The sequence below is a fragment of the Arabidopsis lyrata genome, assembly GCF_000004255.2.
Source record: "Arabidopsis lyrata subsp. lyrata unplaced genomic scaffold ARALYscaffold_1, whole genome shotgun sequence".
Classification (NCBI taxonomy): domain Eukaryota; kingdom Viridiplantae; phylum Streptophyta; class Magnoliopsida; order Brassicales; family Brassicaceae; genus Arabidopsis; species Arabidopsis lyrata.
In genome coordinates, this window is record NW_003302555.1 from 13,741,986 (window position 1) to 13,769,075 (window position 27,090).

At 34.7% G+C, this 27,090-nt stretch overlaps 3 protein-coding genes and 3 long non-coding RNA genes across 10 annotated transcripts; 2 read left to right on the forward strand and 4 right to left on the reverse strand.

The window, feature by feature from the left end:
- Positions 1-18: 18 nt before the first annotated feature.
- Positions 19-4,244, reverse strand: LOC9329696 (RNA polymerase I-specific transcription initiation factor RRN3). 3 transcript variants are annotated; one of them, XM_021010413.1, is made up of 16 exons: positions 4,020-4,244; positions 3,688-3,807; positions 3,466-3,573; positions 3,304-3,375; positions 3,125-3,196; positions 2,797-3,030; positions 2,600-2,710; positions 2,414-2,518; positions 2,108-2,233; positions 1,946-2,014; positions 1,729-1,835; positions 1,536-1,619; positions 1,353-1,440; positions 1,052-1,165; positions 752-936; positions 19-511 (listed from the first exon to the last, which is right to left on the reverse strand). In XM_021010413.1, the coding sequence occupies exons 2-16, from the start codon at positions 3,802-3,804 to the stop codon at positions 247-249; spliced, it is 1,857 nt and encodes a 618-aa protein (XP_020866072.1). In that variant the 5' UTR covers positions 3,805-3,807; positions 4,020-4,244; the 3' UTR covers positions 19-246. The 3 variants fall into 3 exon arrangements, with proteins under 3 accessions (XP_020866072.1, XP_020866071.1, XP_020866070.1); XM_021010412.1 differs by having other exon boundaries at positions 3,688-3,858; XM_021010411.1 differs by having other exon boundaries at positions 3,688-3,861.
- Positions 4,245-4,470: 226 nt separating this feature from the next.
- On the reverse strand, positions 4,471-8,591 carry LOC9329697 (subtilisin-like protease SBT2.1). Its single transcript, XM_021013835.1, has 10 exons — positions 8,035-8,591; positions 7,525-7,657; positions 7,026-7,423; positions 6,848-6,943; positions 6,698-6,770; positions 6,327-6,609; positions 5,915-6,240; positions 5,559-5,829; positions 5,192-5,473; positions 4,471-5,093 (listed from the first exon to the last, which is right to left on the reverse strand). Exons 1-10 carry the CDS (start codon positions 8,247-8,249, stop codon positions 4,672-4,674), a joined length of 2,499 nt encoding a protein of 832 aa, XP_020869494.1. The 5' UTR covers positions 8,250-8,591; the 3' UTR covers positions 4,471-4,671.
- A 669-nt stretch (positions 8,592-9,260) lies between these two features.
- LOC9329698 lies at positions 9,261-10,327 on the forward strand. 2 transcript variants are annotated; one of them, XR_002329500.1, is made up of 3 exons: positions 9,302-9,335; positions 9,422-9,757; positions 9,835-10,327. It is a non-coding gene; the product is annotated as an uncharacterized LOC9329698 (long non-coding RNA). The 2 variants fall into 2 exon arrangements; XR_002329499.1 differs by having other exon boundaries at positions 9,261-9,757.
- Positions 10,328-11,339: 1,012 nt separating this feature from the next.
- On the reverse strand, positions 11,340-13,099 carry LOC110225139. Its single transcript, XR_002329551.1, has 2 exons — positions 11,979-13,099; positions 11,340-11,816 (listed from the first exon to the last, which is right to left on the reverse strand). It is a non-coding gene; the product is annotated as an uncharacterized LOC110225139 (long non-coding RNA).
- A 156-nt stretch (positions 13,100-13,255) lies between these two features.
- Positions 13,256-16,982, forward strand: LOC9326943 (pentatricopeptide repeat-containing protein At1g30610, chloroplastic). The gene is made up of 9 exons (XM_021013747.1): positions 13,256-14,389; positions 14,592-14,783; positions 14,922-15,003; positions 15,085-15,276; positions 15,384-15,497; positions 15,580-15,670; positions 15,765-15,922; positions 16,007-16,438; positions 16,543-16,982. The coding sequence occupies exons 1-9, from the start codon at positions 13,293-13,295 to the stop codon at positions 16,894-16,896; spliced, it is 2,712 nt and encodes a 903-aa protein (XP_020869406.1). The 5' UTR covers positions 13,256-13,292; the 3' UTR covers positions 16,897-16,982.
- Positions 16,983-19,356: 2,374 nt separating this feature from the next.
- LOC9326944 lies at positions 19,357-21,131 on the reverse strand. Of its 2 annotated transcripts, none has more exons than XR_002329450.1 (4): positions 20,777-21,131; positions 19,970-20,325; positions 19,830-19,888; positions 19,357-19,629 (listed from the first exon to the last, which is right to left on the reverse strand). It is a non-coding gene; the product is annotated as an uncharacterized LOC9326944 (long non-coding RNA). The 2 variants fall into 2 exon arrangements; XR_002329451.1 differs by having other exon boundaries at positions 19,970-20,333.
- Between the last annotated feature and the right edge of the window lie 5,959 nt (positions 21,132-27,090).

The following is a 27,090-nucleotide window of genomic DNA, read 5'->3' on the forward strand; positions in this document are numbered from 1 at the left end:
AACCAAATTATAACCGTATTAAAAGTATAATCCGTTTAGAGTTCTACTTAACCAACTGACTAAATTATTCTTCATAGATAGTTCTTCAAAATTTTGCTACAACACCACATGCGATCAGGTAATACCACAGACTCGCACAAAACTCATGTTTCATAATAATGTCAACTTCTTTTTTTTAGACTTCACACACTTGCTAAGAGATTGCAATAAGAAACCTAATTTGCAAAATTGCATTCCCTCTCTCTATTAGATTAAGAAGGATTCAGGAGGACTAGTGGATGGTCTGATTCTTGAAGGCATCTTCAAGAGCCTCTCCGTTTCTTGCATGAAAGAGTGTTTCGGAGTTACAAACATCTTATTCATCTCGCTATCAAGTTCCACGTCATCGTCACAGTCCTCCTCACTGTCTGCATCTCCATTCACTATGACCTCATCACAAAGCTCATCGTCATCATCTTCCTCATAAGTCGTTTTCTCCATTAACCAGAAGTTGAAGTTCGGGGAGATATAGCTTCAAGAATTGACAAGAAAAAACGTGTCAGAAAGAGAGTAAAGCCTGTGCAATGCAACTACTTTGATTCATCGGACATTTTATCATATTGAACATAATTTTCAATGTCATTTCAAGACTACAATTAAGATATATGCAGTAGAATTTGTATCAAAAATGCAGGTCGAGTAAATTCATCCAGTGACATTGATTTGTGCTTACTTTGGAAGAGAAAAATTATCAAGAGTAAAGATAGCAAACCTGCTAGACATTTTCAACAAGCACGGGTCAAACGGGAAGAATGTGTCAAGCCTTTCAAAGCCACCAAAAGCACGAGAGAGCTCAGACTCGTGTAGGTCATCGAAAATGAAGGCTTCTGAGACAATGAACAGACCACCAGCTTTGGCTTGTTTAAGGAACTCGGAAACTACAGATGGAAGGCACACCTGTTCACACAAAACAAATGGTGCAACAAGCATAATGCATTTGATACTTGGAGTGAAGACCACTTAAAATAACAGTTGAGCTATGAGAAGAAAATGATTAGTGTAAGTCACCCACCATCAGTGGGTTTAGTTTGTGAGATAAAATTGACTCCAACGATGTGAGCTGCAACTGAAAGCGAGGAATGTCCAGTATAGATCTCATCTGGAAGCATAGCACATACAAGATTGCCTACAGTCACAGAAAAGTAACAACTTTAAGCGATACATGACATAATAGCATATGATCCCAAACACCAATAAGCTTCTGGTAAGGGTGAGAACATTAACAATGATTGATTACTAGAGACAACAATGATTTCACAGAAGAGTTCTTAAGGAATAAAAAGCCATAAGATGGTCTTAAACTTGGAGTATACCTGACATCCAGAATAGAACACTTGATGTGCTTCTGGCTTCACATCATCGTTGCATGTTTTGCAATATTCCGCACAATCGTCCACCAATCTAGGATTTCAGCAAAAGAGAAACTATGTTACAAAAAGTGAAACTTGAATCAGATCAAACAATTACATTTTCCGTTTTTAACAATATATTTGTACCTTTTCAACATGCTAGCCACAAAAGAAGCAGGCAAAAACTTTCCACGAGACAAGTAGCTAGCTAGATAAGCCACTGCACTCATCCTGTTTAGTATGGGGAGAAAACAAAAGCATATACAAGTGGTGATTAGAACAGTATCAGCTTAATATCATGCAGAGAAATCTTCACCACGAAGGATAAGATTAAACTCGCCTAGTAAGTCGAGGTTTGTTTCTGGAGAGATATATGTCCAACAGCTTACTGGCAAATCTCACACCACAATATTCAGGATCTAGTGAGCACGCATAGAACATCAGAAACTGCAGATTAAAGTAAAGTGAATCTAAGCCAAGACATCACATGCCGATAATGAACTAGAGTGCTAGAAGCCTACAATGACAAATTTTGTAGTATGTAAGGTGATGCCTACCTGTGAAAATTTTGATCTGTACGTGTTCAGAATATAGTTCTCAAACGACTGAAAGAGGATTTCAAATACCTACGTCAAAATGAAAAACAGAAACACCAAAAGATTGATGAATCTACCACAAAGGAAAGGAAAAATATGTTGATGAACAATTTGGTGTCATACCTCATCCAAACGACCAGAGTTTTGACAGGATTCAAGATGATCAAAAAATAGGACCATCAATTTGTCCAACAGCTCAGAGACTACATTTCCACCTGAAGTATTTTGTTTTAGATCCCCCACTGGAAACTGCAAAAAGGTATCAAATTTATGAATGATGGCACATTCTTCTCCAGGAAACCAGAGGTTATGTCCAACATTTCACAGCAAGAGAAAATGGTATCTTGTAATCAAGAAACTTTCGATCATTACTAAACAGAGTAAGTTTCGGGATTCTGCAAAGATAGCAAAAAATTACACTAACCATACCTCGTCTCCTTCATTCATAGTGCTTTCAACTGCATCTTCAAGTTCCATATCAAACATGCCTCTATTAGAGTCATCTTGGAGAATATCATCGCATCCAATTTCCAACTACAAATATGCTCCAGCATATCATTCACTTACCATTTTACTTAGTAGCTACATTTGTATAAACAATTTACATCTACTTACATCCAAATCTCGCATCCTCTCCATCACCATCATGAGAATCACACTGCCAACAACTTTTCCGATTGAGCTATTCTCCAACTTCAACAGGTTATCCACATATGTCACTACAGACTAGAAGATAATAAGATAGTTTCAATTTGTTTACCACCATATAACCTCACTGTTACATTGTCTAAATTATAACCAAAAAAACTTACAGGGCCCTTTTCGTAAATACTAGGCATGTTCTGCGCAAGTATAGGCACTAATTTCGAGGGAGCAAGAGGAATTAAATAAGAAATCTTGTGAAGGGCTACATGCACCCGTGGAAGAACTTCCTGCTTCTTTTTGACTAACTGGGTTTGTGAAACTTCATGCTTAAAATTAGGTTGTATGAAATTACTTATGAGCATATTCAAACAAGGATCCAGGTATTTTCCACTAATAACGGCCTAATGATGGGGAAACAACAGAAACACAAAATGTTATTCTCTTCAACAAGATTATATATTCATTGACATTGGGGGTAGTTGCTACGCTGTGTACCAGTGATATGATTAGGCCCACCAATGCATCCATGACATTAGGTTTTTGAAACCACAAGCTCATCCCAAAAATCTAATCACAATAAATGGGATGAAACTCAGAGGAATGATAGAAGGGCCTGTCTTTTGACAAGTATATATGGATTCAACTGTGAGCTCATTCATTCAATAAAAACGTACAGTTCTAAGAAGATCTTCATGGTGAACTACATCTATGCAAGCAACAGAAACTGATAGAATTCTCAAGACTGTCTGCAAAACGAAAGAAAATAAAGATATTTTAGTATAACAACAAATTCAAAACAATAATTGATTGTCATATGAGGGAGGAAAAGGACACACCTCAAGCTGTGCCACTGCATCGAAATCATAGTTTGCCACTGCATCGAAATCAGAATAGTCTTTATGGCACATCACTGTTTTAAGCTGACTATAATCGTCGGTATCTCCCTGGATTTGATAAAAGAAAACACTTTTAAAGAACACAGCTACTACAAAACAATAGCACACACAAATATATATACATAGTGTACTTGGAAGAAGTAACGTATGTGCAACACTCACATTTTGGACAGATGCAAGGGCCTTTCTAACAGCATGCACCAATTCTGTGTCGGTATAATCAGCGTTGTCCATTGCATTTGAGCTGAAAGGAACACTCGGAACTTCTTCTGCTCCCATTCTCTATCAACAAAAAAACACAGCTGGTATTGCCAAGAATCTCCTTAATTTCACCTACTAAAGAACAAAACAATCCATCATAATGCAAGGAGCAGGAAAGTAACCAGATTGGGGATAAAGAATTATGCATAAGCCTATACGAAACCCTAACAGCTTGCTTCTAACCAAGGAAACAACGCCTAGAACCAAAATTAAACAAAGGTTAGAGAACTCACAACGATGAACAATTTTACTCGCTCTGCTTCACTTAGCTCAGTCACCAGAAGATAGCAAATTTCTCCGAAATTTCAGAAATTTATCCGAACCCTGGAAAGATTAGAAGGAAAACGTGAAAGGTTTAAGCTTTTTGTGATTCTCCAACGTCTTCTTCTTCTTCTTCTTCTCTGTGTCGTCGGCTAATGAGGCAGAGGAAGAACAGAGAAGTTCGATGGATCCGCGAAACCCTCAAATTTAGTTTTAACTCTTCTTTACATATTTAAAGCTAATGACGAAAATACCCCTTCAGTTTATTTTTAATATTTCTTTATTTGGACCTTGTACTTTTTGTTTCGTTGTGTTTGGGTATTTAACTATTGTTTGTTAATTGGTACTCTCAGCACCCCACATTGGGAAACAAAGCTCAAGATTCAAGATTAAGACCACTTTAAAAGACTCAAAAACAACAAAAGATCAAAAGGTTGGATTTTAGATTAATTCAATCAACTTCATCATTCCAAACACATTTACAAACTACAAATCTCTCTAAAGCTTTTTAAGCAATGCACAAAAACATTCATTAACTAACCCCAAAAAAAGGAAAAGAATTTATAACTCTCTCAAGTTTGTTTCATCATCACACCAAAACTCTGCGTATAACAAACCTATTTTTCAGACAGCAATCTTGTAGATGACTGCAACTGGAATTTTAACAATGTGACCTCTATCTCCAAACAGCTCAATTCTCCCAAAACTCGCTATCGAAACATTCTTCATCGCTCGAAAGACAAGACTCAAGACCCGTGTCTGCCCGTGTCCGATTGTAAACTTGGCAGGTGAGACCTTAACCGAGACTGAGTCAGGTGCCATCCACCCGACTGTATATGTTTCGTTTGTAGCCGTGGTTGCGATATTAGTCACCCATCTTAGTACAGTTCGAGTACCAACTAGTTTAGCTATTGTGACTGAGGGTAGGTTCAAGTCAGAGGCTGCAAGGGAGGAGTTGTACGCCGAGCAGCTTTCACCGGTGAAGTTGAGAACAACTGGAGATGATCCGTTGATGCTACAGAGAAACTTCATGTATTCATTGTAACCTACATTTGCAGCAACACTTCATATCAGTTGTTGATCTCTTAGTATCAGCGAAATCATTTCTCTTTTTTATGCTCAATGGGTTCAATAAAGCACTTACCTATGTCGAAAATCAAACCAGGGTCAAGAGCTGCAGTTGCATTGACGAATCCGCTACCCATATCGAAAGGTGTTGCAGGAGACTGACTAATGTCGGGGTTTAAGACAGTGCGTTGTGCCATTATATGCTCACCCTTTCTGTCTGATAAAGAAGCTGTTGTTGAAAGTGCAGATGCAATGGCTGCAGGAGTGAAATGTGGGAACTTTTGCTTGATGAGTGCCGCAATACCCGTTACATGTGGAGCAGACATGCTTGTCCCCGATTCCATTGCAAATCGTTCACCTAAGCACCGCCAATTCAAGAGCTCAAAAAGACTACCAGAAACACAAATGGGTAATCTTATAAGGAGAAATGAGGATATTTGTACCTTGAAAATCGGTTGTACCAATGGCAAGAGGACTCCAAGCGCCCCATATCGCATTTCCGGGAGCTACTAAGTTGGGTTTCATTATATCAGCATCAACGAAAGAATCATCTTCTGGGTCAGGTCCTCTAGCAGAGAAATACATGACCTTGGGAGCAGTAATGCCATAGGTAGGCTTCATGCCACCAACAATTCTAGCAACTGATGCAGACCCAACTATTTTGCCTGAACCATTTTCCCTCAACAGAGAAGAATTGTAATACCGGAGTAAAGCCTGCATGTAGACCATAGGAAGAGCTAAGTTACATTCTTGTTCAGAATGTAATAGACTACTTCACATTTTCAGATTTTGATCATACCTGAGAATATTGAGGGGAGGAGATTAAAATTCCCGGTATATCCATCGGAGTTGAAGTCATCTGAAAACCGGTGGCTGAAGGATCTATATAGAAGACAAGGCCTGCTGCTGTTAAGTTCTTAGCTGTTATTAAGGCTTGTTTGATGGTTGAGACACCGAGGATGAACCGAACTGTATAGCTACAGACAAGGATCTTTCCATGCACCAGCTTCTGATCAAAGCTACTTGAATCTTGGCATTCCCCAACATATATAGCATCCATAATGGTTGTACCATTGCGGAGCGCATGTGTAGCTAAAACAAGTTTGTGCATTGTTCTTGTACCAGCTAATAAAACATGAGAAACCAGTTAGGTCAGGTCGAGGTGGTAATCAAGAAAGAAGAAGCTAAGCTATAATCAAAAGTGAACTTACATGCGAGTCCAACTCCAGGAATAGTGACATTATTTCCGAGGATTATCGAGTTACTATATACTCTATCATGAGATGTAGCTCCTACTGTGAAGATCCATGGACTAAAGGAAGACATGCTCTTAGGAGCTGGTCCTGTGTTTCCAGCTGCTTGCACTACAAAGATCCCTGCTTTCACAGCTGAAAGCAATGCCATATCGATCGGGTTGAAGAACGTAGCAATACCAGGAGGACGTCTATTTGGTGTGATTGATAAGTTTATTATGTCAACTCCATCTTGAGCCGCCTTCAAAAGAAAACATCCATAACCATGTCAAGCATAAGAAAAACTGTTTCATATAAGTTCCGGTTTCAAAGGTAACATTTTTAGTTACCTGATCTATGGCTGCAATGATATCTGCTGCAAAACCTCCAAACCTCTTATACAATGCCTTGTAAATAGCAATACTAACAAGAAAAGACAAGACTTTTAGATTCTCTATGAATTGTTTCCAAATGAATATCATTTCGTGGTATCGACTTACTGAGCACGAGGAGACATCCCGCTAGCATTTCCAAGGTGATGACCGGCAACTACCACCGGGATCCCGTGATTCCCAGCTGCAACAGAAGCTGTGTGCCTGAACAAATCAACCAATATCAGACTTAACCATTTGGTAGTTAATTAGTTAATCAGCATCTGAGTGGCTTATATACACTTACGTGCCATGCCCTTCACCATCAAATGGCGAAGCATCGTCCTGAGATGAATTCAAGACTCCTCTACTGAGAGCAGACTCAGCAAAATGGCGTGCTCCAATGAGCTTCCTATTGCAAGAACCGGGCGGGAAACCAATGGTAACTTCGCAGACGCCAGTAAACCGAGGAGGGATCGAATATGTATGCCCCGGGATTTTGTCACTAAAACTAGGATGAGTGGGATCAATTCCAGTATCAATAAACCCTATAACAACTCCTTCTCCTGCATATTCAGAGCCTCCATCACGGAGCCAAGCTCCACGAGGCAAACCTAAGAACTGCGGTGTGTGAGTAGTTGCTTTCTCAACCGGAAAATCCAAAACCACATTGTCCACTTCTTCTCTAGCCGCAAGTCTATCAGCCTAAAGAAAAAAAAAACAGTTTTCAAACTCATGAGCTCAAAACAATGAACAAACACTAACATTTAGACATACATATACTGTTTCTAAGACAATATAAGTACCTGCTTTCGAGTAAGAACCGCGGAAAACCCATTGATGAGATAGTGGTAACTGTACAGCTTAAGATAATTCTCCTTTCTCAATACTTTTCTCAGCAAAGAATCGTGAACTCTAATGATAGAAGCACTTCTGTTCCTATATGTATAAACAAAGAGATTAGGATCATACTATAGCATAAAGGTTCCAGCTTTAAGGAAAAAAATTCATCAGACATTAATGTTAATAGCTTCGTTTAACAACATAAAGGTTTCAACTTGGAGCACCAATTTAACAAGCATGCCTATATATCCGTTTAGACTTTCAGGAAAAGACCAAAGACACAAGACCCATTAGACCCAAAGACAAAATTGACAAATTTCAATTTCAACTAATGTCGGCTTATGAAGATTGACAAAAAGACCAAACCCTCCCGGATAAATCAACAGCGATTCCAAGAACTTTTGAGAGACGAATTCAAACCCTGGATAAAGATTAAAACTTTGAAGACAAAAAGGTAAACTTTTGCTACATACAATGTTCTGTAAATTTGGGATGAAGTAGGGGTAAGGACGTGTTTGGAGTCACTCGATTCTCTGCCGGAGAAATGAACTAATGGACGGTCCTTGAGAGTAACAATGTAAACAGCGGAAGACGTGGTTGGGTTTTGGTCAGACTCATCCAAACAGAACACAGACGACGCAACCAAACAGAGCAGGAACACAAAACGAACAAGAGAAGACTCCTCCATGGTTCTTGAGCTGAAATTCTCAGAAGAAAAGAGGAAAAGAATGGAAATTGCAGAGACCCATTAGAGCTCCATGGAAGTAGAGTAGAGAAACGTAATCTCAGAAGAAGCAGAGAATGAAGAAGAAAGAGGAAAGAGAAAGAGAGAGTTAAGAGGGTTTTAGAGTACAATGGTCTGAGAGTACTTTTAGCTGGAAGAAAGAAGTAAAGGCGTTCTCGGTTTCTGAATGTTTTATTAATGCAAAATGCAAAGATCGGTGGAAGACTTTTAACTTGTTCTCACTTGTAGTTTCCTATATTGTTTCAAGTGTGATTATGCTTTACAATGCATCTGTGTAGCCTTTACTAACATAAAAAAATGATCATCTTTGTTGTCTTTTATTTCATTTTTGGCCCATTCAATATTCATCAATCTTTAAATGTTTTTATATGAAAACAAATTCCTAAACTCTTGCTGATTTTACATTAATCAAATGTTGCATGTTGATGTTGTTATGCTAAATGGGTGAAACAAAGGAAAGTGGTCATGTCTTTGAGTCTTTTGGTACTTTAAATTCTTTATTTGTCTTTTATCATTTAGGTGACGTTTTGTTGTATTTTCCAACGGTAAGATTCTATGAGAAGTAGCTTTTGTTCTCTCCTTGATTAGCATCCGTGACTCTTCTTTGACCATTTTCAGGAATCAATGGCTAGAAAGCCACTTTCTGAGAAAAAATGTTCTAGTATGCCACCTTCGAATTTGTAATTTCATTTAACATTTTTTTTAAAATCAAAAGCTAAGGAAATGTCCAAAAGCCCTTTTGAGAAATCAACAATTACAAAATCCAACCTAGAATTCACTATCTCAACTACCAAACACTTCCAATCCTCTCCAATTATTCCCCCAAAAACTTCTCCACCACAACCATGTCTACGTCTCTCCGCACAATCACCGCTGCTTCTCGTCTCCTCCGCTCCTCCTCCTCTTCCAGATCCACACTCGCTCTCTCCGCTTCCTCTTCTCCCTCCGCTTCCTCTTCTCTCTCTTTCGCTGTCTCCGCTTCTCTCTCTCGTCTCTTCTCGACTTCTCTATTCTTCATCTCTCAATCAGGTATGCCTCACTCTCTCTTCTAAATCTTATCCTTATTGTTTGATGCAGCTTGTGTGTTCTTTCTTTATGCTTATTGTTTGATGCAGATTCGTGAGTCCATGTTAGGTTTAATGTGAAATCGAGCATAGATTCGTAACAAGTGGTATCAGAGCCTCATGTTTTGAGGAAAGCTTTGAAGTTTGTAAAAGAAAACCAAGAAAGTTTCAAGCTTTGTTGAAGAAACTGCAAAAGCTGATGAATGCGAGAGCTGTGTACCTCGGTGAGGCGGAGCAAGTGCCTACCAAAGACGACAAAGAGCTTGAACTCGAAATCGTTAGAAACTTGAGGAAGAGATGCGTTGAGAGCCAGCGTCAAATATCTGTAGCACTGGAAGCATTCCCTCTCGATTTTCAGGACCAGCTTAATCAATACATGGATAAGAGGTTTGTCTACACATTCTTATTGCAAATTTAAGATTGCCTCGGTACTTTTCGTGATCGTGAATATTGTTTGGTGGCAGGATAAACGGAGATTTAATCCACCTGATCCAATAGCTAGGATAAAGCTTGAGTTTCCCTTAGGATTCTCTAGTTGTAATAGATGTTGGTCTCCATCGGGTTCATGGGAAGTCTGCTGACTTGTAGCTTGAATATCTTCATCATGTGGAAAGCTTTTGAACCAGTTCTACTTCTGCGTGATTCCTTGATGAGTTAAGTTTCTGGTATAAGTGGATTTGTAGCTTAATTCCTCTTGGTTAGGTTGATATGCTTCTTGAAAGGAACATATGTATTTGGTACGCTTAGGTTGGTTCTCTCCAAGGGTTTTTAAAACCAAGTCATGTTTTGGTAGCATACGCCGGAGAAATTGAAATCGAATCTTTGTTTATGTATAGTAAAGTGGGTCTTTTGTTTATGTACTTTGGTGATATTTTGGTACAACTGTAATTATTAGGTACAACTGTAAATAGAAATTAAAATTATTTAAGGTATACAATTTAAAATGTTTTAAAATCATCCAATGTGTGGTAAAATGCACCAATGTCCATGGTAACCCATGCCTTATGTTTTCGATTAAGCTTTTCATTTGTTGTTTATTTTCACACAACTACGGATGTAATCTATTTCTCACAAAGCAGATGGATACTTATCATACTGTATGCAATCGTTTATTTAAGTACAACTGATATATTTAGGTACAACTACGTAAAGGTACAACTGGTATATTTAGGTACAACTGGTATATTTAGGTATAACTACGTAAAGGTACAACTGGTATATTTAGGTACAACTACGTAAAGGTACAACTTATAAAAAAGTACAACTAGATCATTTAGGTACAACTGAGACAATTAAAAATAACTTTTTAAAAAATAAAAAGTTAATTAAAATTGGTATTAAATAAATTTAAACGAAGTAAAAAAAAAAATTAAAGATGACGTAAGCATGATTTTTGGCGGCGGAATGGTAACACGTGTGGTAAGGTGGGCCAAAAACAGCATGATATTAATAAAAAATTGTTTTGTTTTAAACATAGTTGTACCTAGTTGTCCAGTTGTACTGTCATATTCATAGTTGGACTTTTGCGATTTTTATGTATTTCCAGTTGGACTTAAATGAAAATTAGTAATTTCTAGTTGGACACATGATGTTACACTATTAATTATCGTTTAAGAGGTTTTCAGAATACAATGTTCAGAAAAACTTAGATTTCACCTCTTTTGCTTCATATGAGATGATCACTTACTAAATCTTCCTTATATTAGAAAAAGTATGTTATGTGAAAATGAAAAAAATAGTTACGAAATTGATAAATTCTGGTTCAAATAGTCTATTTTTATATTTGAAGATGTTTTTGGAGAATTTTTCATATAAATCTTAATTTACAATTTATTATAATTTAATAAAAATCATAATACAATAAACGTAGTTGAACTAGTTGAACTAATAGTATATATTAGGAAAATAATTAATTCGATTTTTATTTATTTAAAATTATTTTATTAGAGTTCAGGATGTTTTTGGAATCTTTATTAACTCTAATTTATCATTTTCATATTTGTTGTATAGAAATACATATACATTTATGGTCTTAGTTGTACTCAGTCGAACCTAATTCCATATTCCTAAAAAGCTCAATCGCTTAAGTGTTTTGGCTTCTTCGACTCTTCTACATCTGACATACAAGTTCAAAAGTACATTGTTGGAATGTAAGTTCGTGTCAAACCCACTTTGATCATAATATATACATAAACTCTCTTACTTACTATCAAAGCACCAAACTTTTCACAAGTAGACAACAAGCTAACGATTGTGAACCCATTAGACTTGATACCCTTATAATCCATTTAAGTATAAAGCGCCAAAACTTCGTTTAGTTTACCGTTTTCTGCAACACCATTAATCACAAAATTTCAAGCCACAAGATCTCTCTCAAGCATTTTATCAAACACCTTGTATGCATTAGCAGATTGATATCTCTCTTGGGCAATCTGTCGAACAGCTTCTATGCATAAAAGAAAAAAACAAAGGTTTGATTTTTGATTCGTTTCTATGGCGAGTATGGTTCAAAATCTCAACTTTTTGCAGCTCAAATCTCTCAATCTCACAATCAATCGAACAAGAAATCAAACGAAGTAAAAACAAGAGATATAAGAAATTGTTAAACCTAGTTCAATTCGTCGATGTGAAGAGATCTACGTCTAGGGAGAGATTCTATCCAGAAAACCATTATGAAAGATCATTGTTACACTCAAGAGCAACAACGAGAATCAGAGCTTAAGCTTTCACAGGAAGAAGAGAAAGTTTCGGGTCAAAAGAGAAGAAGAAGAAGAAGAGAACTCTCTAAACCAAAAAGAGTCTTTGAATTGTCTTATTCTTCACTCTTCAAACAAACCAGCTGATGTCTTAACCAGACTTAAACCACATATAACCAACTAAGGGTATAATAGTATTATCCACTATATGGATGGCATTGAGACTCTAAAGTGGCAGTCGTGATTCTCATTTCCGGTTCAGTGGCAAACAAGCCTTGGTCTCCATTTTCAGCCAAAACACCAAAACCCGATCACACCATAACGGATTTATCCGGTTAAGACTAAAATAATCATCCCTGGCACTGGCAGCATATGTACCAAATAAAAACCAAGATTAAACCTATTTGCTAGCAATCTACGACCATGAGAATAAGATGTGCTTTATTCTAGAAATGCATGAGATGAGGAAAAAAGCTATAAAGCAATAATTATTACCACATCAAAAGAAGTAGGTCCAACTTATACTTTTTAACCTTTTAATTAACACGAGTCATGACTCATTATACTCACTTTACATCACTTCTCTTGTATTTTAACCGTTGAAGACCGAAATAATGGATTCTATTATCACCATCATCTTTTGCGTTGGTTTTAACTCGTACTAACACTAAAAAACCATCTCCTTTTATGGTTACCACTTACCAATGATCCAGTAATTCAACCAAACCGGTTAACTCAAAATCTTGTTTATTTTTCACTCATCGAACCGGACAACGTTCATGCTGGATTCACGGATTATGGACAGAAGACACAAAACTACCATGGTTAAACAAAAAAAGAAAAGAAAAACCTAAGCCAAAGATGATGAGTGAAAAATTGCAATGGCCTCAAACGCAAGGTTATTAATTTGCATTTTGGAATTTCTAGGTTAGTGATTCGTCATTTTACGATTCGAACCGTTTTCGGGTTGGACTTGGACCTATTAAGATAACAAACTAGGATAATGGGTTTAGATCACCAGGCTTAAGCCCAATAATAGCTGTCACATATCAAAAAAACAACATCCCGTTTCTACTTACATAAAACTACGCCGCGTTAGTTTTGACTAGAAAGAAACGTCAAGTAGTTTTATTCGTCTAGCCACGTCGGCCGTTGACGATAGCCGATAGGGTTCAACGACGATTGTCTCTGATAATTTCGAAATTTGCTTTAGTGAAGATACAAAAATGGCGGTGACGATTTCGACGAATACTTTCGTAAATGCATCTTTTTTAGATGAAAGTCGGAATTTTTTCTGGAAACCATTGTTCCCTCAGCCTTCCTATAACTGCCGACGAGTCGTTCGTCTGAATTCGAGGAAATCGAAGACTAAGGTAATGTTCTGCTTGAATTTGAACACGAAGGAGGTTGGGATGCAAACGTCGGGTGATAAAGGTTTTGAATTCAAACCCAGTTTTGATCAGTACTTGCAAATCATGGAATCGGTTAAAACAGCGAGGAAGAAGAAGAAATTCGACAGATTTAAAGTAGAGGATGATGATGGTGGAGTTGGAAATAGTGATAGTGTTGATTCGGAAGTGAAAGACGGTGTTTCCTCGAGGCGATTAGGATTGGATAAAGATGTGAAGATTAAGAGTGGTGAGGCAAAAGATGAAAGTTTCAGGAGGAGATACACAAGGCAGGAGATTGTAAGTGATAAACGTAATGTGAGAGGTGTCAATAGGAGTGCAGAAATTGGAATTCAGAGAATAAACAAAGATGTGAAATGGAGTAAGAGTGGTGAGTCTTCAGTGACTGTGCAAGAAGATGAGAGCTTTAGGAGAAGCTACTCGAAGCAGGAGCATCACCGTTCCTCTGAAACATCGAGAGGTTCCAAAGTTGATGAATTGGATCTTGTTGTTGAAGAAAGGAGATTTCCGAGAATAGCCAAAGATGCAAGATGGAGTAAGAGTGGTGAATCTTTAGTGACTTTGTCAGAAGATGAGAGTTTCAGGAGACGGAATCCGAAGCAGGAGATGGTGAGGTATCAGCGTGTCTCTGATACACCGAGAGGGATTGAGAGAGGTTCCAAAGGATATGGATTGGATCTCCTTGCTGAAGAAAGGCGAATTGAGAGATTAGCTAACGAGAGGCATGAGATAAGAAGTAGCAAATTGAGTGGAACCAGGAGAATTGGTGCTAAGAGAAATGATGATGATGATGATAGCTTGTTTGCCATGGAAACTCCTGCCTTTAGGTTTTCTGATGAGTCCAGTGACATAGTGGACAAGCCTGCTACTTCACGAGTCGAAATGGAAGATAGAATCGAGAAGTTAGCAAAAGTGTATGTGTTTATGATATTATCTAGATTTGGTTCAAGTTCCTAGATTATATGGAAGAAAAAACTTAGGAGTAAATAATGATTTGATTTGGTTATGTGCTAGTGCTGTAGTGCAGATGAAATTAGGGGGTGATATCAGTACATTTCTCATGAAATTATTATCATATTCAGCTGAATTTTATGTTAAGGTAGTTTATTTCGCTAGGTTGAATGGTGCAGACATCAATATGCCTGAGTGGCAGTTTTCCAAGGCGATCCGGAGTGCAAAAATCAGATACACAGATTACACCGTAATGAGACTGATCCACTTTCTAGGGAAACTAGGAAACTGGAGACGAGTTCTTCAAGTCATCGAGTGGCTTCAAAGGCAAGACCGTTACAAATCGAACAAGCTAAGGTATATATTTACTGACTATTCTAAAAGTGAGCTGTGGATATACTACATTGGGAGCCTGTTTGATTTCACTTATAGAAGTCCAGAATCTGTTTTTAAAAACGTAATGCTGACAACAAAAATTTACCATTTTGGATCCAGAATCATCTATACAACTGCACTAAACGTTCTTGGTAAATCAAGGAGGCCTGTGGAAGCCCTCAATGTATTCCACGCTATGCTGGTAAAACCCTTGTGCCATACTTGTATATGTTCGTGTTGCTTTTGATATAATTTGAGTTAATCTTTTTGCTTTCTTCGCCAGTTACAAATTTCATCATATCCAGATATGGTAGCATACCGTTCAATTGCAGTCACACTTGGACAAGCTGGGCATATCAAGGAACTCTTCCATGTGATTGATACAATGCGATCTCCACCTAAAAAGAAGTTCAAGCCAACAACACTTGAAAAATGGGATCCCCGGCTTGAACCAGATGTTGTTGTTTATAATGCAGTCAGTAATTTATAATTATCTCATTCTTATGATTATATATAGCCTACACTTATTCTGGGAAACATTAAGTCACTCGCCTGATGCAAATGCTGGACATCTGACCACAGGTGCTCAACGCATGTGTTCAACGAAAGCAATGGGAAGGAGCATTCTGGGTATTGCAACAGTTGAAGCAACGTGGGCAAAAACCTTCTCCTGTAACCTATGGTCTTGTCATGGAGGTGAAATATCTCTTCTTCTCGTAACAGTTAATGTTGCATATCAACGCTATTGAGTAGTGGATTTGTATTTGTGTCTAAGTAGGTGATGTTAGCATGTGAGAAGTACAATTTAGTTCATGAATTCTTCAGGAAGATGCAGAAATCTTCTATCCCTAATGCTCTAGCATATAGAGGTATTTTGTGAACTCCTTGTTCTTTTTCTTTAGATTATTAGTATTTGAATTTCTCACTTCTCACTGAAGAGTAACCATTTGTATCTGTGATCAGTTCTTGTTAATACTCTTTGGAAAGAAGGTAAAAGCGATGAGGCCATACATACGGTTGAGGATATGGAAAGCCGTGGTATTGTTGGATCAGCTGCTCTTTACTACGACCTTGCTCGCTGTCTTTGTAGCGCAGGAAGGTGTAATGAAGCTCTCAATATGGTAAATTTTGTGAATCCAGTAGTCCTTAAGCTTATCGAGAATTTGATTTAAAAGGCTGATCTTGATCATACCATCCAATGTCAGCTTAATAAGATATGTAGAGTTGCAAATAAACCTCTCGTGGTGACTTACACTGGCCTGATCCAAGCATGCCTCGACTCGGGAAACATCAAGAATGCAGCTTACATCTTCGATCACATGAAGAAGGTCTGCAGCCCGAACTTGGTCACTTGCAACATAATGATAAAAGCTTATTTACAAGGTGGGTTCTTTGAAGAAGCAAGGGAACTTTTCCAGAAGATGTCCGAAGATGGAAATCATATAAAAATCAGCTCGGATTTCGAATCAAGAGTATTGCCAGACATGTACACGTTTAACACGATGCTAGACGTGTGTGCTGAACAAAAAAAGTGGGATGATTTTGGTTATGCGTATCGGGAGATGTTGCATCATGGATACCATTTCAATGCGAAACGGCATCTCAGAATGGTACTTGAAGCTAGCAGAGCAGGAAAGGTAAAAAAATAAAAATGAGACAAATTTATACATTTTGGTTGGAATTCTTATGTTATCATCTTGTCTAAACAATCTGTCGTGTGTGTGTGTGTGTTTGTGATCAGGAGGAAGTGATGGAAGCGACATGGGAACACATGAGACGAAGTAATAGAATTCCGCCATCGCCTCTAATCAAAGAAAGATTCTTCAGGAAACTCGAGAAAGGCGATCATATTTCGGCTATCTCGTCTCTTGCTGATCTTGATGGAAAAATTGAGGAGACTGAGTTACGAGCATTTTCGACTTCCGCATGGTCCAGGGTCTTGTCCCAATTCGAGCAAGATTCAGTTTTGAGGTTAATGGACGATGTGAAGAGACGCGTGGGTTCAAGAAATGAGTCTTCGGATTCGGTTTTGGGGAATCTATTGAGTTCTTGTAAAGAGTTTCTCAAGAACAGAACACAAGGCGTTGTAAGTTAAGTATTGCGAATCTAAAGTTAAAAAGCAAAGGCTGTAATGTTCTGATTCCTTATAAATAGAAAATAATTAGAAGAAGGGTAATATAATGTGATTACATCTATACTAATATTTGGGAAGTACATCCTAAGAGTCATAACTTAGATTTTGTAAGATATTACAATATATGCCATTATATAATTCTAATCATAAAATTTATTCCATGTCACTAATATATATAAACGGGTCAACGGGTTTAAAGATATTAAAAGATTTTATTTATATAATACAGATAATTCTGAAAAAAATTCTTCAAACGATTACACAATTGAAAATTATATACTAATCAATTCGAAAATGTAACACAATTAGTAAAAATGTTATATACTAATATATTATTCGAAAATATGATCGAAAATGTTATGAAAATGTTATATAGTAATCCATTATTCGAACATGTTATCAAAAATGTCATTGAAAATGTTAATGAAAGTGATATATCATTGAAAATTGTATATTTTGTTTGAGAAGTGTAAGAAATTACATTATATCTACATATACATTTTTAGAGGGGATTTTGGTTTTTAATTCAAATGGATCGGGTTTTGACCCGGGTTTAATTTGTTCGGATCCTATTTGTAATCTTTAATTACCCATTTAACACTATTTCCTTAATTTATTCCCACATTTATCGGCATGCCATTAGAATTTATTATTTAAATTTGCAAAATTAATAAAGATATTAAGCAAACTAAATCTCAGAGTATGTTGCTATATTCGAGTGTATATTCTCGATTTAACGTTTTCAATTCTACCTAATTCCAACTAATCTTTCAACTAATTAATCACCACCTTTATTTTCGGAGATTTTCTTTCTCCAGTATCTCAACAAAATCCATTTAAAGAAACAAAATTATGACTCTAATATATTAAAATCTCGGCATATTCCAAAATATTAACGAATCCAAAGATTTTTTCTCCAATTTGTTGCTACTTCGAATATTTTTTGCGTGAAGTGATAGGGATTAGTGACCTAATTTTGACCCTATAAAATACTCTACACCTAAATGTGGATCTTTATCATCAAACAAAAAAAGGTCACGATTTGCAAGAAAAACATTTAACACACCTTTTTCCTCTTCACATGGCTGCTACTTTTGAGTCTATGGTGAAGATAGATGTCGAATGGAGAGATTGTTGCAACGGTTTGTCATCGAGCTTTAGCTGATGCTGTGTACGGGTAGGGAATTAGTGGCTGTGACGGCGACCGTCGGTGAGATGTTGGTTCAACGGTGGGTAATAGAGCTTTTGCTTGGTGGTGTAGAACTCGGATCTCTTTGAAATTAGGTTTGGATCTAGACCATCGCAGATCCACTTTGCCGTTCAAACCGTCATATCAAACCATCGAGAAAACTTGCCGAGAAAGATATTCTGCAAATCCATGTCTTAGTGTATGTGTTGCTTGGTGTTGTTGCGATTATTAAACCGTGAAACTAAACCAAGCTAAACCAAGAGATGACTTGTGTAATTGAAATCCAGAATCAAAACTTGGAATCGTGAGATGACTTGTGATGATGGTCATGTGTAGTGGTGGTGGTTTGTGCGATTGTTTGTTTGGGTTTTGGAATTTGATTATTAAACCGGAATTGTGGACCTTGGGTTAAGGTCACGTGGTTGTAAGTTGTTTCTTATTAAATGGGCTTGGTTTAGTCTCTAAATATTTAATCCTAATTAATTGTGGGATAAGTTACTGAATCGAAATCCATGGGTTGAATCAGGATGTTATTGAACATGTTTTTTTCAAATCTTCAATTCATAGCTGTAATCGAAAAAAAGATCTGTGCTGAATCAGTAAGATAATCAGAGGGGATAAAGATTTTTTGTATGAACAATTGGATCGACTCTTTTTTTCAAGTGAAAAAAAAGATTGACATTTTACCAAAAAAATAAAGAAAGCAAAAAACATTATCTATACCCTTTTTTTATACTATATACAAATATAGTTATGTAATGTGTCTTCTTATTGATTGTCTTTCATTTTTCAAACTAACTTTTTTTATAATATTAATGATATTTTAACTCTATACAAATTAAAAATTTATATCTTATGAGAACTATTTAAAGCAAACTTTTAAATTTACTCGAATTATATATTTTAAATAAAATTATTATTAAAAAAATTACAAAATGATGTTTAATTTTACGGGACGAGGTTATATGGTGGGACGGATTTGAGTCGACATTAAAATGGGAAGGTATACATAGCCCTGGGTCTTCGGCGAAAACGGGTTATTCGGGTCGGGTTGTTCGGTTATGGGAAAATTCGGTTTTTGAGAAAAGCTCCCGAATTGAACCGAAATTAATTTCGGTTCGGTTCGGTCGGTACTCGGGTTTTTCGGGTCGGTTATCAAGATTTATTTCACATCCGAAATTAAACCGGAAATTTTGAGATTCGGTTTTTTTAACCCGAATTAAACCTGTATCAAGCACAAATATCAGACAATACATCAAAAAATAACCATTACAGACCATTACAGAAGCTGCTAAGCTAGCAAGCTAGCATTGTATCAAATCACCATATTACAGAACCATACAAACACTAGAGTAATTAGTAACTCATAGCAAAGTTGTTTGTTATACAAAAGCATGCTTATCGCATCAAAAAGTAGATAAAAAGAAGCTTCAAAGTCAGTACTATCCCGTCCATTGTTAAGGCTGCATATCCACGTCAAAAAGAACAAAAGTGCAGCTTCCTACCTACACATGAAAATAATAACAAAAATTGATCAGAAACTTAAGTATTTAAGTATCTAAGCTAACAATCTAAACTCTAAAGCAAACTTCAGCAATTAACAGTCTAAAGAGAAGCAGTTAACAATCTATAGAAAACAAGAACTGAAGACAAAGTAGTTCACTTTACTTTAACTACTAAATTAGGACAGAGTAGTTCACTTTACCTTAACTACCTGTCATACTTTGAAGATTCATGGAGGAGCTGGAGTTGAATTCTGAGAATCTGTAAAAAGAAAAACAAAGTCAAAGTAGGAAAGAGATTAAAAATACACAATCACAGAATAAAAGAGTTAAGTGTACTTACCAAGAGATTCAAAAAACTCAACTTCTTCCAACATTTGCACTAAGTTTGCTACTTGTGCTTCAGATTTAAATGAACACCTTAGCCACTGTTGGGTGCATAGCAAAACCTCAATCATGTAAGGAGTTAAAGAACTCCTATAAGGGTCCAACACTCGACCACTTGTACTAAAGCAGAAGCAGCAGAAAATGTTGCCAAACTACTGCTCTATTAGCATACTTCTTACGTGGTCTCTGTGGATTAACAGAAGCAGAAGCAGCAGGTGCAGGTGTTTTACGCCTCTTCTCTGCTTGAACATCTTCAGCATTTTCAGGTTGAAGCATCGGCTCCTCAATGTTCTCATTGTGCTCTGTAGACATCTACAAAACTTAAACAATTTCGTATTAGCACAAGGAATGAGCACAAACACACAAAATATACCATAAACAAAGTTAATAACCTAGAAGAACCAAGGAGAATTTTCAGATTTAGAACTTTGAAACTAAACACTAACACTAAAATGCTCCAAATCAAAACACAGCCACACGTAATAGACCATAAACAAAGCTAAGAACCTAGAAGAACAAAGAGAATTTCGGATTTTGAACTTTGTAAGTAAACCCTAACATTAAGATGCTCCAAATCGAAACAGAGACACAAGAAATAGACCACAAACAAAGAAAATAGACATGGTAATCTCTTATTTTTGAAATCTGAAATTTTAGGGTTAGGCTTTTTCATTTCCAAATCAGAGATTATCGAGACAAAGGAAGAGGTTAGAGACCAAAGACTAAAACGAAAAGCCATTAAAGAGAAAGAAGAAGTGTTTACCCCTAACAAAGTCGAGGTTGCGGGTTGAATCTCTGAGCAAAGGGTTAGTCTTAACACCGGTTGAGATTACAGAGAATGAAAGAAGCTTGGAAGATGATGAATGAGAAGAGACGAATTAAAGATTATTGATTAGGTTGAAGAAACAGAGAAAGATTTCTCTTTCGCTATCGCAAGAGAGAGGCGCAGTCGCAAAGAGCAAATACGAAGAAGAAACCCTAGTAATTAGGTTAATGTCTTATGGTTATCTTTATATAGGACTGCAGATTCTCGGTCTAGGTTAAACCGATCGGCTCCGATTACCGAACCGAACAAAACCGAATTCCGAATTCTCAAACTAATTTCACCGATCGGTTTGCTCTCATGAAATCGGAAAATGATGTTTAATTTTACGGGACGAGGTTATATGGTGGGACGGATTTGAGTCGACATTAAAATGGGAAGGTATACAACGGGAAGTACATCCTAAGAGTCATAACTTAGATTTTGTAAGAAATTACAATATATGCCATTATATAATTCTAATCATAAAATTTATTTCATGTCACTAATATATATAAACGGGTCAACGGGTTTAAAGATATTAAAAGATTTTGTTTATATAATACAGATAATTCTGAAAAAAATTCTTCAAACGATTACACAATTGAAAATTATATACTAATCAATTCGAAAATGTAACACAATTAGTAAAAATGTTATATACTAATATATTATTCGAAAATATGATCGAAAATGTTATTGAAAATGTTATATAGTAATCCATTATTCGAACATGTTATCAAAAATGTCATTGAAAATGTTAATGAAAGTGATATATCATTGAAAATTGTATATTTTGTTTGAGAAGTGTAAGAAATTACATTATATCTACATATACATTTTTAGAGGGGATTTTGGTTTTTAATTCAAATGGATCGGGTTTTGACCCGGTTTTAATTTGTTCGGATCCTATTTGTAATCTTTAATTACCCATTTAACACTATTTCCTTAATTTATTCCCACATTTATCGGCATGCCATTAGAATTTATTATTTAAATTTGCAAAATTAATAAAGATATTAAGCAAACTAAATCTCAGAGTATGTTGCTATATTCGAGTGTATATTCTCGATTTAACGTTTTCAATTCTACCTAATTCCAACTAATCTTTCAACTAATTAATCACCACCTTTATTTTCGGAGATTTTCTTTCTCCAGTATCTCAACAAAATCCATTTAAAGAAACAAAATTATGACTCTAATATATTAAAATCTCGGCATATTCCAAAATATTAACGAATCCAAAGATTTTTTCTCCAATTTGTTGCTACTTCGAATATTTTTTGCGTGAAGTGATAGGGATTAGTGACCTAATTTTGACCCTATAAAATACTCTACACCTAAATGTGGATCTTTATCATCAAACAAAAAAAGGTCACGATTTGCAAGAAAAACATTTAACACACCTTTTTCCTCTTCACATGGCTGCTACTTTTGAGTCTATGGTGAAGATAGATGTCGAATGGAGAGATTGTTGCAACGGTTTGTCATCGAGCTTTAGCTGATGCTGTGTACGGGTAGGGAATTAGTGGCTGTGACGGCGACCGTCGGTGAGATGTTGGTTCAACGGTGGGTAATAGAGCTTTTGCTTGGTGGTGTAGAACTCGGATCTCTTTGAAATTAGGTTTGGATCTAGACCATCGCAGATCCACTTTGCCGTTCAAACCGTCATATCAAACCATCGAGAAAACTTGCCGAGAAAGATATTCTGCAAATCCATGTCTTAGTGTATGTGTTGCTTGGTGTTGTTGCGATTATTAAACCGTGAAACTAAACCAAGCTAAACCAAGAGATGACTTGTGTAATTGAAATCCAGAATCAAAACTTGGAATCGTGAGATGACTTGTGATGATGGTCATGTGTAGTGGTGGTGGTTTGTGCGATTGTTTGTTTGGGTTTTGGAATTTGATTATTAAACCGGAATTGTGGACCTTGGGTTAAGGTCACGTGGTTGTAAGTTGTTTCTTATTAAATGGGCTTGGTTTAGTCTCTAAATATTTAATCCTAATTAATTGTGGGATAAGTTACTGAATCGAAATCCATGGGTTGAATCAGGATGTTATTGAACATGTTTTTTTCAAATCTTCAATTCATAGCTGTAATCGAAAAAAAGATCTGTGCTGAATCAGTAAGATAATCAGAGGGGATAAAGATTTTTTGTATGAACAATTGGATCGACTCTTTTTTTCAAGTGAAAAAAAAGATTGACATTTTACCAAAAAAATAAAGAAAGCAAAAAACATTATCTATACCCTTTTTTTATACTATATACAAATATAGTTATGTAATGTGTCTTCTTATTGATTGTCTTTCATTTTTCAAACTAACTTTTTTTATAATATTAATGATATTTTAACTCTATACAAATTAAAAATTTATATCTTATGAGAACTATTTAAAGCAAACTTTTAAATTTACTCGAATTATATATTTTAAATAAAATTATTATTAAAAAAATTACAAAATGATGTTTAATTTTACGGGACGAGGTTATATGGTGGGACGGATTTGAGTCGACATTAAAATGGGAAGGTATACAACGGGTGAAAAATCCTAGAATTAACAATTAAAATACAATCATACAATCTTAAACACTAAACAAAAAAAAAAAAATTTCACAAGACATATATAATTTAAAATTTAAAATTTTCATATGTTAATTCGAAATACACATTTTTTCCTTATATATAACAACATGCATATACAATATCGATTTTACTTATAATGGATAAACAAATATACACATAGTGTACTTTAATTTTATTTGCACAACATATATATATATATACACTGCAATTTTAAATATTTATTTGCTCAATAAAAATTTATAAACCCATTCTAATCTCATATATTCTTCACATATATATATTATGTAAACAAGAAAATAAATTCATATTTAAATACCCTATACATTAGTACGTAATGAACTATATAATTTTCTATATCTCTATATTTTCAATGAAACCTAAAACATATTAATCCTACAATGTATAATATATATACGTTTAAAACAAACAAAATAATAGCATATATGTAAAAGAAAGGTCTTAAAAATCAATTTTATATTTAATAAAAATATAGGTCCGCGGTGTACCGCGGATTAATATTTTTTAAACCGTTAAACCGTACAAAATATTAAAATCCGTGCTGTATAGCACGGGTGATGATCTAGTCTATTTCTTAATCTAACTAGATTAAACATAAGGTTCTTGCAAGCAAACAAATGTGTAAGTTTGGACTGTGAAGGGGCTATATAATTAAGGTGCGTCTATCTCACTCAAGCCACCTAAAAAGAGACGTGAATAAAATAGATAAGCTGCATGTCGCGTGGGAATGTATATCAGTATATGGATGATCAATGGTGGAAGAACGATAGTACAAGAGAGTCAACGTGCATGGAGTCGTTGGTAGCCTTGCTTCATAACAATGCAATTGCAAATTTGTCTAATGTAATGAAGTCAAACACACATAAACCTATATAACTTTCTTTTAAATATATATCTGATTTTGATCTATACTATTAATTGGGAATCATTAGATATTAAATAACTTTATGAAGGGTAAAATATTACATAAGATGCCATTGGTTTTTAGTGTTTTTAAATAAATTCATTAAGGATATAATAGTAATCACAAAATTAATATATTTAAATAAAAATAGTAAAATTCTTTTTAAGTAATTATTAGTTTCCAAAGAATTATATTCACATTCTTTCTCTTATTAATTATAGACGAAAATTTGCAATTAATTTCTAAAAAATTGTTAACCAATGAGAATCGAAAAACTAAGATTTGATATCCAACTAAGATTTTATCTAAACCAATCCCATTACACTATTCTATAAAAAAAAAAAAAGTAATATTATTTTAGTTCAAAATTAAAAATACTATCGTTTAAAACATTTTATCAATGGAAGATTTTAAGTTTGAATTTGAAATTTCGTAAAAAACTCAAATACAAATATTTTTAAGATTCAGTTTTGTTAAAATATTTTCACAAATTTTGAAATATAAAACGAAATTTTATTCACAATTTCTAAAAAACGATATTAGATATTAACAAATATTTATAGTAACTATGAAATAAACTCAAATAATAATAAATTTAAAGTAATTATCATTTTGATCTTCGTTTAAAGCAAGTTTCGGAAATATCTAAACAATAAATTGTACATATTAATTTTGAAATATTTTGTGTTTTATTTTTTACTTTTCAACCGAATCTTCCTTAAATAAATCCATAATATACTGCACACAGTTTTTGAAATAATGTAAACTAATTATATATTTTGTATTCAAAACAAATTATGCAGCAATAGCATATTTCTTTTATAGATGTATCTCAAATTTTTATTTTTAGTCCAAAAATCGAATTAATGATGATTAAACAATGAAAAGAAGAATATGCAAAATTTAGCAAAGGAAAGAAACATTAATAAATTTGTTAAATATACATTAATAAATATTAACAGCATACATATTAATCCGCAAAACTCACATTATATATTGTATGATATTTAAAGGTAAGCAAACAAGAATTTGGAACAAGATTTTAAAATGAGAATATGAATTACTAGACGGGATGGGAGGGAAACATAAACTAAAAATCAAACTAAATACCAAACTGGTATGAGTTCGGATTATGAGCACTATATAAAATAAATTTGTTTACACACATAACTCTGTACGTACGTTTTCAGTTACACATATTCTATTTATTACGAATACAGGACCGTAATATTTTTATTTCACGTATACGAGACGGGTTATGAGACCAAAAATATATGACAGATATAGGACGAGATAGGTTTCCCGTTCCAAAATAGTTACGCCTAACTAATATACATGAAATAACTCAAACTAAAACCGAATCCATATCCTATTTAACACATGTAACCAAAATGTTAGAAATATTTTAATTATATATAGTTTAGAAAATAAAATGGTAACATCACTTAACTTTTGCAACTAAATTATATCTTAATTTTATTTTAAATATAATTTTGCACGTACGTGTATGTCTGGATCTTAAAATGTAACTATGTACTAACGCAACTGAAGTTCGTTCATTACTCTAATTTTATAATATCTATACTATTACAAAGGTCACTAACACAACAAAATATTTTCTATTTTTAAAATATATATATAACAATTTCTAAAAAAATATTTTTGCACGTCCGTGTAGATCCTGATCTAATACACTAAAATATATATCACAAAAATAACAAAATAATCTATATTGAATTAAAATTTGTTAAAAAAAAATATAAAATATGAAATCCCGCACATACGTGCGGGTCAGGATCTAGTAATAATTTAGAAAAACCAGCTTTTAAATAGATCATACTTTTTATTTTTGAATAATCATTACATGCAGCTATTAACAATGCATGTTTGTGATGATTCGATAATTTTCGGACTGATTATAACTAATCCTAATGGATAGTAGAATAATTAAAAGTTTGTATGACAAAGAGACGAGTGTAATAAAATAAAAGCGATACCAAACAATATAAATGCGAGTAACTGAGCATGTTAGAACAGGTGGGTAAATTATCAATCATCACTCATCAGCACTAAGCAACAAATACTAAAACCTTTTTTTTTTTAATTTAAAAATGTACTATATGAATAGTAGTAAAACAATAACGTAATGTAAAAGACACCATAATATGATTTGTAATTATTGAATGAACAATAATTATTGATTATCCTTCTATCCACAAAGTGATAACAAGAATTCCATTCAATTGTAATTGTTAAAAGTAATTGTAAAGAATCTTTTACAGAATGAGGATCATAGAAATTATTTCAGAGGTTTTTCCATAAATTAAAAAAAAAAAAAAAACTAACGATTGCGCGAAGCCCAACTATAAAAATTACAATTACCAACTATAGTCGTAAGCCTTGTATTAGACCATCTCCAATGCCTAACTCTATTATTTCTTCTATTTTAGAGAAATTCTATTTTAGAAGAGATTTTGCTCTAATGTATACCTCTAAAATAGAGGAAAGAGACAATGTATACCTCTATATATAGAGTAATTCAATGTTTCTCTCCTCTATTTTAGAAGAAACTCTATTTTAGAGACATACATTAGAGCAAAATCTCCTCTTAATTAAATAGAGTTACTCTAAAATAGAGAAAATTATAGAGATGGACATTGGAGATACTCTTAGTAGGTTGTACCGATAGTTCTTAATTACCACCTCAGTAATTAGTAATTCTTTGGGATTTCTGCGTTTAAATTTCGTGGTATCTTTATACGAAA